Source organism: Zeus faber (genome assembly GCF_960531495.2).
Source record: "Zeus faber genome assembly, chromosome: 9".
Taxonomy (NCBI): domain Eukaryota; kingdom Metazoa; phylum Chordata; class Actinopteri; order Zeiformes; family Zeidae; genus Zeus; species Zeus faber.
This window is the reverse complement of record NC_137197.1, coordinates 17,079,475-17,091,298: the sequence shown is the minus strand read 5'-3', so window position 1 is coordinate 17,091,298 and position 11,824 is coordinate 17,079,475. Positions and strand designations below refer to the sequence as shown.

At 44.7% G+C, this 11,824-nt stretch overlaps 2 protein-coding genes across 2 annotated transcripts; both read right to left on the bottom strand.

Annotated features, from left to right (window-relative positions):
• gvin1l2 (GTPase, very large interferon inducible 1-like 2) lies at positions 1–1,917 on the bottom strand (the record flags this gene model as incomplete). Its single annotated transcript, XM_080006639.1, has 1 exon — positions 1–1,917. The coding sequence occupies one exon, from the start codon at positions 1,915–1,917 to the stop codon at positions 1–3; it is 1,917 nt and encodes a 638-aa protein (XP_079862765.1).
• Positions 1,918–2,765: 848 nt separating this feature from the next.
• LOC307234775 (up-regulator of cell proliferation-like) lies at positions 2,766–4,884 on the bottom strand (the record flags this gene model as incomplete). Its single annotated transcript, XM_080006638.1, has 2 exons — positions 2,766–2,785; positions 4,038–4,884. 2 exons carry the CDS (start codon positions 4,882–4,884, stop codon positions 2,766–2,768), a joined length of 867 nt encoding a protein of 288 aa, XP_079862764.1.
• Between the last annotated feature and the right edge of the window lie 6,940 nt (positions 4,885–11,824).

The following is an 11,824-nucleotide window of genomic DNA, read 5'->3' as shown; positions in this document are numbered from 1 at the left end:
TTACCTCCAGTAAGCAACAGGTGTCTGGCCGCCTAGATCCTCAGGGGAGATGCTCCAGTCTGGGTAGAGTGTGCGGTAGTCCTTGTAAGCCATTGATTTGCATTCTGTGTCCTTATTGAGGAACTGGTTGTCCTTGCCCATGTCTGCGGGGCAGCTGATGTGAGACAGAGAGGAGGAGTCATCGCAGGTGTATGACAGCATCCCTTTTGGCCGGTGGAGCAGAGTCCTGTGCACCTCATGCTCTACCTCCGCTACATCGCAGGGGGCTCTGCAGAAAGGACAATGCTTCCCACAGCCTCTCACTCTCTCAAAGAGGCATTCCTGCGGCTTAATGGGAAGGGTCTGGAGAAGTTGCGCAACATCGACATTCTGGGAGAATTCTTGGATCAGAGCGAGGCGGAGCTCGCCGAGAGCGTCCAATAGACAGCTGACAAAGCGGTTCCATTCGGCGCTGATACTGAAGAGAGGACCATCCATAGCATCCCTAACGACTTTCACGTCTCCGTCTTTCTCCAGGGTGAGGCATACTTTCTCCAGTGATACCTTAGTGTCACTGAGCGCTCCGCTGACGCCCCGGGCCGTTTGACTCACTGCCGCCGCCATTTTTCCTATGACCTCCCCAAGCCGCTGTATCCTGCACTCATTCAGGATTGTTGACTCTGAAAGGTGAGCCACCACTCTCTCCTGGATTTTCATCAGGCCAAAAGTGTCATAGGAAAGCAAGTATTCCAGGTAGCTCTCAAAGCTTTCCTCTGCTAGGAGTTCCACAAGTAGGCTGCAGTTAAAGGCCCACGGTGACGAGTATTGCCCAGTTGCGTCCTGGTCCGTCATCTCTTCCGTAATGCGCCTAACCAGCGGCCTGTAGATATAATCCAAAGCTGTAGGCTTGAACACCATGGAGGTGAAAGCCCTGGCTACCCTCTGGCACTGGTCCCTCTTTCGGAATTGATAGATGAATTCCCCGAGGCGTCTGTTTCGGGATCCATTGATGAAGGTCAGGAGCTCTCTGTCCTTTGCATAGCGGTCATGTATTTCTTGGAAGTCTTGACACGCAAAGCTGCACAGGAAAACTTTTAGATCCACCTCAAAGGCCGACCTGATTTCCAGAGGGGATGCTCTCAAGTTCTTTTCGATATTTTCAAGCAGCTCGCTAATGTAGCTGTCGGAGAAATCCGCGAACAAACTAGATTTACCAATCACGAACTGATCGTACTCCTCTATAATTTTACATGATATGTAGTGAGCCTCTAATCTCTGTTGCCTGTTGTTGTATTTCATTTTGCTGCGGTATCCAAAGTACTCGTCGTGAACCACAAATGCAGAATCTTTCCTCTTTTCGATACCTTCAAGCTTATTTAAATGTTTCTGGAGCCCGCGGCTGATGAGGTTCTCCTGCAGAATTTCTGACACCCTTGCAGTAATATCATCCGTCTCTGAAGGTCTGAAGCTAAAGTTTGACAATGCAGTACTCCACAGATTCGCAAACTCCTCTTCCAGCCGCTTGTCTTCAAGAAGACTGTCACTGAATTTGCTGGCCTCTGTCAACATGTGCAGCTTGGACTCCGTTTGCTTTTCTAGCGAGGTCTGAAAGTTTCTAAGCTGTGTCGCCGAGCAAAGATTTTCCTTTTGTGACTCTAGCCTTTCTATCATCTCTTCAGTTGCCTGCAGCTGGAATCCTTTCAAATGTTCCATTAGGTTTGGCCTATAGGGCTCAATGTAGGTTATGTGGAGGTCATCTTTCATTACATAGGACTCCAGCTGGGTCCTTATTTTTGTCACCTCTATGTCAACCTCCTCCCTAGCGTCATCTTTGAGCACTCTGAGGATTTTATCCCTCACTCCAATCTCCAAGGCCGTCGCTTTATGAGAACGGATTCTCTTTGTTGCTTTCGTGAACCAGATCTCCATGTGTTCCATGGTTTTTCTTTCCCAAAGGGAGAGCTCTGTGCACAGCATGCGGAACGCCTCAGCGACTTCAGAATTCTGAAGCCCAATGGAGAAAGATTGAGCTTTGACTTCTTCCCAGACGGCGCATAGGCGTCCCATGAATTCAGGCAGCCATGCAGCTTTAGAGTTGCCTGCACACGTTCTTAATGTCCCAAGCAGGTCCGTCTTCACCGTTAGCACAGCCTTACTGTACCCTTCATGAACGGATTCAGAGAGCAGGATATTTTGCCAAGGTCCTATGATACAAGGGAAATTGCTTGTTATTTCTGTGAAGACCTTCTCATTTTTTTCAGGATGGGCACCATCAGTCGGTGTCTGAATGATCTTTGTTACACGGCCCAGTTGTAAGGCTTGTAGTTTGCTGTTTAATTCTTCATCCTGTATTACCAATTGACAAATGGGCGTAGAGCCACAGACCTCAGTGCGTAGGAGAGCATTGACCACCACATTCAGGTTGGATTCAAATTCATTACCCTCACCTGAAGCTATGTTGTGAATTAAAATATCACTTATTCCTGTTGCTACAGTAGCCATCTCATTGTCATGGACGAGGCTGGTTGTTTCTTTGGCTAATCCTGGAGAGCAGAGGCCTTCCACATTGATCATCAAAAGAAGATCGCAGTCCATTTCTTTCCGGAGGTTATCGGGAAGGCAGAGGGTTAGCAAGTAAATCCCTTTGGTGAACCTCCCATCTACTCCGGGAACATTCACCCCAAATAATGAACAAAGCAACTCAGAGTTGCCAGCGTGATGCATACCTATGTTTGTCAGTACACGAACCCTCACCTCCTCTGAAGACAGGCGACGTTTTAACTCGGCTAAGACACAGCCAAGCCAGCTGATGGGGATGTTAGAGGCGTCTCCATCCATTATCTCAAGTGCTATTCCATACAGAAGCAAATCTGCTGCTAAACTTGGAAGACGCAAAACATTGTGGCTCCCACTGACTCGACTAATGTGGGTCAGCTCAAAGATCAGCCCCATTTCACGCAAAAAGTGTTCCAGGCCAATAGTGGAAGGATCGAGTTTTAAATTCCGTTTTTTGAAGGGAACTGAGCATACCCTATTTTCAATGCAGGCACACCGGTCCGTGCAGTTTTTTTCAGGGACCTTTGATTCTGATAGGTCTGGTGTCAGCTTTGGTTCATCAAATTCTGCCCAGTGAAAGCCGGAATCAATATTTCCTGGATAAATGTTCAGTTCTGGGATTTGTTCAGCCAATGGATCCGTGTCCACCTGCTTTTCATCTAGGGGGCTTATGATCTCTTGCCCAGTTCCAGTTTGTTCAACATGGCTATTTGACATGTCTGTCTTCAATGTTTGGCTTTCGGCCGCTCCATCATAGAAGGCAAAATCCACCTGCTTTTCCACAGTTGTTTGCAGCTGTGTAACATTTTCAAGGTCTTGTTCATGAAACAATAATTGTTGGAGTGAGACCTCTTCAGTTTCGCCCATATTTAATGGTTGGTCTTCGAAAAGGTCCATCTCCCTTTTCATCTTCTCTGCTATTGAACTCCTCACAAAACTGTCCTGGTCATCATCATCATCAAAATCATTATTGTCTCTCTCATTTTTCTCATCCTTCACCACCTGAGTAAGATCATCACATGACTGCTGCAGATTTGTAGGTGGTTTTGGTGGACAGTACTGTTGCTTTGCTTGCATGGCCCGAAGCCTTAGCTTCATCATGTTAAGGAAGTAAGTTCTCTCGTCTATGTCTGATGTGTAGAGGCTGTCTGTGAAAACCTTCATGGCAGCGGTCATTCTGTAGCTGCTCATCCCCAAAAGTAGATTTGTCTTTTCTTTTTGTAACATAGGGTCAATTTTCTCTCTTGCTCTCCTCTGTTGACTCTCCTCTTTTTCCAGCTCTGCCAGCTTGGCCCACGGAGCCCCCTGCAAAGGCAACTGCTTCTCCTTGAATTGAGCTGATCCTTCCTCCAAACCTCTCAACACTTTCTCTACGGTAGCCATTGCCTTATTACACTTGGCCCCTTCATCCAAGCTCATTCCTTCCTCCACTGCTACTTTTGCTGCCGCTTCAAGTGTCACATGAATTAGTTCATATGGTAACAGATTATTCAGGGTCTCACGTATACAATCAGCCAGCTCCACCTCGCTGATAACTCCCGCGTCCACAACTGAACCCTTAGGAAGGCCGACCTCTTCTTCCAGATTCTGAGAAACAAACCACACAGCCTTTAAATCGTTGTCCTCGTCCACAGGGTGTGAGAGGTCAATTAGGATAAGCTTGTTTGCCTTGCCCTTCAAAGAAGCGAGAAAACGTTTGTCCCTTTCCTGTAGAGTTCCACAGAACACGACCACGGCCGATGAGGCTCTGCACAGAAAGCTGAGGCATTTATCATGTGCGGCTGCATCACCTCTTAGGTTAGAGATCACCACAGGCACAGGGAAAACATCTTTGTCATGGTCTCCCGTGGGGAGACACCATCCCAGCTCTACCAAACCATTGGAGAGTCTCCGATGAAGATGTCCTCCATCCATTCCCCGGTGAGTGAACACTTCACTCTTGGATTTGGATCTTGTCATGAGGTGGTTCAGAACCCGTGACTTGGAGATACCACAGTGTCCAAGCTTCACACACGAGACCATTGGCATTTCCGTGCTGGCCATGTCACCCTCTACGAACCATTGATCTTTAGCGTCCAAATGAAGCTGCCATTGGCTCACAAGGCTTCTCAAAGGCCAAAGGAGAAAGCAGCTGGGCTGTTTTGGATTCATGGCGGGAAGGACTAGGGGCACAGCAAATTGGCACTGCGCCATACGCACTGTAATCTCTTGCTGAAGGAAGCTGTTGGCACACGTATAGACAACTGTAATGAGATCAAGAGGGTTAACAGCACACACAGACTCTTCTTTAGGTCCATTGACCACCTTTTCCTTTGCTTTGGAGTTTCTCTCATCATCACATGGAATCATGCAGCGGGTACTTCGAGATTCAGGACTGAGCAACCAAAGGCGCTGGAGGAAAGCTCGAGGGAGATGCTTGGGCAACAGAGGAGCTTGGTTCTCAAGGCTCCAAGTGCTAATGTCAAGCATGGAGGATAGTTCCAGTGGTTTGATCCAATCTGCCTCAAGGCCCAGTTCATGCAGAATCTCTGCCTGGCTTTTGTCTGCGGGAGGTTTGGACCAAAGATGACATCAATCATTAATTTCTCCATTTGTTCTATAGGGGCATTCTTTTATATATATATATATATATACACAGGGATGTATGGGGAAAAGACAATCTTTCATTAAACAATTTAGCCAATTAACTATGAGTTACCATGAGTACCATGTAAATGCAACCTATCATACATCCTGATATCAAAATATAAATATAAAAATATAAATAATTCAGAGAGACATTGCTTTATGAATACAGTTATATCCCCATTTAAGATAAAATTCAAATTCATAATGTCAATAACATGCAAAATTACCAGATAAAGCTATTATACAATCGCAAAATTAAACACAAATATATAAAAGTGATTTTCCAAACTGAAAAAAAAAAGCAATTTTTGAATTAAAAAAAAAAAACATACTCTTTCTGCTGCTGCTCAGCCTCTTGAGAAGTTTGGCTGGCATGATGAGGCCTCTTGACTGTTTCCGCTTCTTCTCCTGTCAACATAATTCATCAGATTGAAAAACATAAAAAAAAAGTCAAATAACACAATATTAATTGTTCAGGCCTTGCTAAAACCACCTTATTCATAACATGTCAAATCTATGCATTTTAATTGAAAACCATCGCAGAGAAATCATGAATCTAACAAACTAGGTATTCTACACTTGATAAAAAAATAATAGTTCTATTGTTCAACTCATGTGATGAGATCTGCTTTGTCTCTTAAAGGGGATTACTCAGTGTGGAAAGTCCACAGGAAGCCCCATTGTCCTGTTCCTTTATCTTTTTGTAAAAGCTTCACCGGAACGTTTGTCACCTCCGGGTTTCATTTTCCTTTCTACCACAACAAAACCCATTTTTTAGACAGAAATCTGGTTTACGGTCCGCTGGCAGTGCAGTTTCTGGCTGGGGACCGCCCCGCCTCAAAAAAATAAAAATAAAAAACAGGTTCCTCTGCCTATATCCTGATCACAAACTTCCAAGTAGTTTAGCATTTAAATGATTTTTTTTTTTAAATATTAAAAAAGAGATTTTACACAAAAAACATACATATAAAACCTCTGTACTGGATGCACAGTGTTACAGGGGATGTGCTGTATACACTAGGAGGCATATTACAAATATGTCAAACTTTTCTGCACAATAGTGAAGTTGTAAAACATCCTTGGCTGTCTGTACCTGATATGACTAATCATGTTTGATTAAAGACATACTGTATGCATATTTTATCAAAACAAATTTCAGCTTCACCTTCACGCAATGGAGCTCTTGTTCCTTCAATACATCACGGTTAAGAAATAAAGGTCCTTACCTATGCTCCGTCCGCATACAAAAGCGCGAAGCCGTCACATTTTACTCCCGGTCGGCTTTTTCGTCTGCCTCCGTCTCCGCCTCGGCTTTTTATATATATGCATGCTCAGAAACATTCCTCGGGGACAAGACCTCACATACAAAACTCATCACTCGTCACTCGTGCCGTCACAGACGGCGACGCCCTCCCAGGCTGACGTGCCAGGTGCGTAACACACATCAGGGCCCGTAGGAGAAGTCAAACGGAGTGGAAAAGAAATGGTATCAGGGACAAGCCTACAAATACTTTGAGGGGTTTGACCCAAAGCTGGTTCTTGTTGACGGAAGCAGAGTCGGCTCCTCGCGCCGCAGAGGTCAGTAGAGCACGTATGCCACATTACCGAGACCACATTACCGAGTTGCGGCCGCAGACGGTGACGCACGACGGTCTGCGCGACGCATCGCCAGAGATTTATCTCTGCGTTATCTGATTTCACAAACACACTAATCATAATAACTTATATAATGCAACTCAAAGTGCTTTACATTAATGGAACTAAATAAGAAGTAAGAATGATAATACTGACGATGATGATGATGATAATAAAAACATCAATAATAACATGAATAATAACAATACAAATAATATTAATAAAAGATGAGAACAATTAACAGAAGAAAAAAGCAGACAAGCAAAATGCATGTAATAAAAATAATTAAAAATCTAAATATTTTGGAAAAAAAAAAAATCCATTTAAGTTTTGGGTCATTAATTAAGTGCAATCATTCTTCAGCAAAATTTTTCTCCTGATTAATGGTCTCAAATGATTTGCCTTGAACTACTCCAAGACATTCTCATAATAGTATCGGGCCCTTTTCAATAGATTCAACGCATAATTCACAGCTCTTGGATGAGTTAAAAGCAGGTATACTGTTTCTGATTGCTTTAAAATGGATCCATGGAGAGATTGTTTTGATATTATCAACAACACTTAAACACTTAAATGCAGGGGTGGACAGCTTTTATCATCAGGAGAAAACAAACACCGCTTGGTGAGCGGTTCGACCCCTGTGGCGTGACTGCTGCCGGCCCTGCTCCTCGGCCTCCTGTGCGAGGTCTGAATGTGATCTTCCAGAAGTTCCCCGGAGGTGAAGTCACACCTGAGGGATAAAGTGTTTGTCGAGCCGAGGGGGGGTGGGTGGGAAAGATTACCGCCTCGCTATTTCCGTACCACAAAGCTCTTTAGCGGTCTTACCGTGTCATGTCAGAGAGTGGGAGTGCGGGCGTGCGTCTGTCTGCCCGACGATGCCGCGGACACTGTGCAGACGGTCCTTTCCCTGAGCGGCTCCGCCTCGGCTGAATCCCTGAGGGGCGTTTTATCTGGATTCTCTCTCCGGCAGCGGGACCGAGGACACGGTAGAAGACAGAGGAGAAACATAAGGGACGGTAGAGCGGCTGCAGGACTAGCTGTCGAGATGTTGATCACCATGCTTACAGCCATGTACATGATGGTCAGAGCCGTGGAGTCGGTGAGATCATTTATATTCATTATGGGTCGCAATACACAGGTGAAATTATTCGGTCGTGAATTAATTATTTTTTTCTTAATCGTACGGCACCGCCGTAGAAGGAATTGCTGCGATCGTCAGATCGGCAGCGTGTAAATAAGTATTTGAAAGAAATGTTTCAATATTACATGGCACATTTCAAATATTGACATTTAATTCTCTCTGATAAAAAAAACATGTTGTTGCTGTTGGAGGGAAAAACTTTCAAGGACTAATAATTTTAATACAAATATATTTGATTTGTAAAGCACTTCTCCAAAGACACTTAAAATAACAAAATAATGCATTAAAAAAACACTTGAAAACCTTATACATTTAAAGCATTATAAGTGATACAGAGATATGACTGAAATGTGAAAGGCATCAAAAGTTTGACCTTGACCCTGCTAGGTGACCTTCAGTATAAAAGCCAGTTCTGTCTCTTTCCTTCCTTCCTCCTCTCTCTATCTCTCTGAACACACACACACACCTCACACGCACACACACACACACACACTGCCGTGCACGCTTCTAATCGCGCTCCTTGATCTCTCACTCCAGATCAGTGTGAGGTTCGGCCGGGAACCGGAGCCGATGCCTTACATGGTGTCGCAGCCGTTGCCTTGGCAGGTTCACTCCGTGTCGCACAGCAGGAGGAGCAGCAGAATGGACGAGGTCGGTCGCACAAACCCCCCCCCCCCCCCCCCCCCCAAAAAAAAGCCCAAACAAACAAACAAAAAACCAAAAACATTACACCTTGACCTTTGAACTCTAACATTAAGAGTGCAGCTTCAGTGTTTACACACATTTGACTCCTTTCTGTTTGGGAGAACGACACAGAGTTTTAAGGTTAATGTCTTAATGTGGACATTTCAGGAAGAACGCACACACACACACACACACACACACACACGCACGCACACGCACACACACACACACACACACGCACGCACGCACGCACGCACGCACGCAAGCACGCACGCACGCACATTAGTCCCGTTCCCCTGTCTTCCACCCCTGTTATATAACTTTGTTCTTATGCAGGACCAGCTCATATCTTTAAACAGCCTGTTATAAAGTTCTCTCAACAGCCTTCATGTAAATGTGACCCTCCTTACTGCTACTGCTAAGTTATTTCATTGCAGTAAGTCATTTGCAAAGGCTTTTTTCTTTTGGCGATGTGTTGAAGCTGCGTCAGAACCTTTGACGGAGGAGGAGGAGCGTAGGTGAAGAGCTCGGCAGACATCTTGACTCAGCATCTAAGCTCCGTCACATGTCGTGGGATCAGTTGTAGCGCTGAGCGGTCAGAGGGGAGGAGCAGCGTGAGGCATTGACGAGGTGGAGGGAGGTGCCGCTTCATAACCAGACCAGTGGCAGTGTTTATTATAGGAATTCACCTGATTTATACATGTTCCATGAATTTATAACGGTACACAAAGGGGAATTCTCGTTACTCCATTACTGCACTATGGAAGAATGCAGCCTATCTTATATAAAAGTCTGGTCTACTTCAAGATGTTCAGTTTGTCTGAACTTCATTTTACGAGGGGTTATCATCTACTTCTACTATCTACAGAGGACGGACCACGGACAAAGAAAAAAAATCGAAAAGAATCAAAGATTTAAAGATTCAGTCTCTAAAAAGTTCCAGAGAAAGTTGTAAAAAAGGTTAGGAAATTTAAATATTAGAAAATAAGAATTAAAAACTTTATGCACGTTAATCCAAAAAATAATCCAAAGTCTGGAATGTATACAACTTCAGTCTCCAAAAAGGTATATTCTACAAACCCAAAAAGTAGAATAAGATCATAGTTAGTACAGTGTATACTGTGTGAGGGCAATAAATAGAGTTGTCTATGGCATGTTTCATCTATGAACACTTTTATACATTATATTTATATTATGTGCTCTAACATAATATAAAGTGGCCATCATCATGCAGGAAAATGGGAACCATTTTTGTATGTTCATCATATTTGAACCATAAATAACATAATAGTATAACATATGATTTATTTTTTCATATGGGATGACAGGAAACTAAACACCTTACAAAGCTGTTACAAGCCAATACACAGTACATGCAAACAATGTGACTACATTAAAAAATGACTTTTCCCGACTCAACCATAGCCATTGCGTAAACCGTCCCGGTTCCATGTGAATTAAATGACACTGAGGTGACGGAGGTGGAGGTGGAGGTGGAGGCGGAGGCTGGCTGCTAGACAGGTAAGAAGCTAAACTTGCGGTCTCCTCAGTCTCCTGCCGCCGGGCTGCAGCTCTGATCCTTATCAAGGGGATTTAGCTCTGAGGTCATTACTCTCACTGTGTATAGAAGGTACGCACAAGCACACGCCCACACATGCACACACACACACACACACACACACACACACACACACACACACACACACACACACACACACACACACACACACACGCACGCAAACACACACACACACACACACACCCACACACACACACACACACACACACACACACACACAGACACATTCAATTAAGACATGCATTCATAGCTACCTGCATGTAGACACACACACACACACACACACACACACACACACACACACACACACACACACACACATAAATACATTCATTTAAGAATTGCACTCATAGCTACCTGCATGTAGACACACAGACACACACACACACACACACACACACATAAATACATTCATTTAGGCCATGCACTCATAGGTACCTGTATGTAGACACACAGGCACACACACACAAACACATTAATTTAAGACACGCACTTATAGCTACCTGCATGTAGACACACACACACACACACACACACACACACACACACACACATACATGCACATAAACACACACACACACACACACACACACACACACACACATACATACACACATACACACACATACATGCACATGCACGCAAACACACACACACACACACACACACATACACACACACACACACAAACACAGACGCATTCAATTAAGACATGCATTCCTAGCTACATGCATGTAGACACACACACACACATACACAAGCACACACATACACAAGCACACACACACACATGCACACACACATACACACGCACACACGCACACACACACACACACACGCACAAACACATTCATTTAAGACTTGCACATAGCTACCTGCAGGTAGAGACACACACACACACACACACACACACACACACACACACACACACACACAGATTTAAACTAATGTGCATAATCGATGGCAGGCAGGCAGAAAATGTTTTCTAATGGTTATACTATTGGTGGCATTGATCTCTTTTGCAAATGACAGTTAAAGGGTATTACACGGACGATGTCTCCACTGTTTCTGAGCCCTCGGTTCCTTCAAAACTGGAAGATAACAAGCGATGCCAGAGAACAGCGCCAACGTCACCTTTGCCTTTAATGTCATCAAAGTCTTAGGAAGTGTAGGAGTAATGACATATAGAGGCGCGCGCGCGTGTGTGTGTGTGTGTGTGTGTGTGTGTGTGTGTGTGTGTGTGTGTGTGCGTGCGTGCGTGCGTGCGTGCGTGCGTGCATGCCCATGCGCGTGTGCGTGCGCTTTAGGAGCGCTGGAATGCTGAAAGGATTCCGCCGTGAACGCGGCGGCACATTGTGTCCAGTCACATATTCTAAACCTGGTATCAGACGAGGCTGCCGGTATCGGCTGCCAATCTGTCCGTCTAGCGTCACGTTTGGGCTCGGGTCCACGGTCTCCTGCCTGAAGAATGGCAGCGATGTTCCAGGAGACATTCTGTAGCGCCGATGCTTATCTCACCAGCATGCCTGAGCTGCGGGGCTGTCACGATCAGAACATTTTTAGGCAAATTGCTGTCATACAAATAATTGCTAATGGCAATTTACAGGTAATTGACTTTTTTG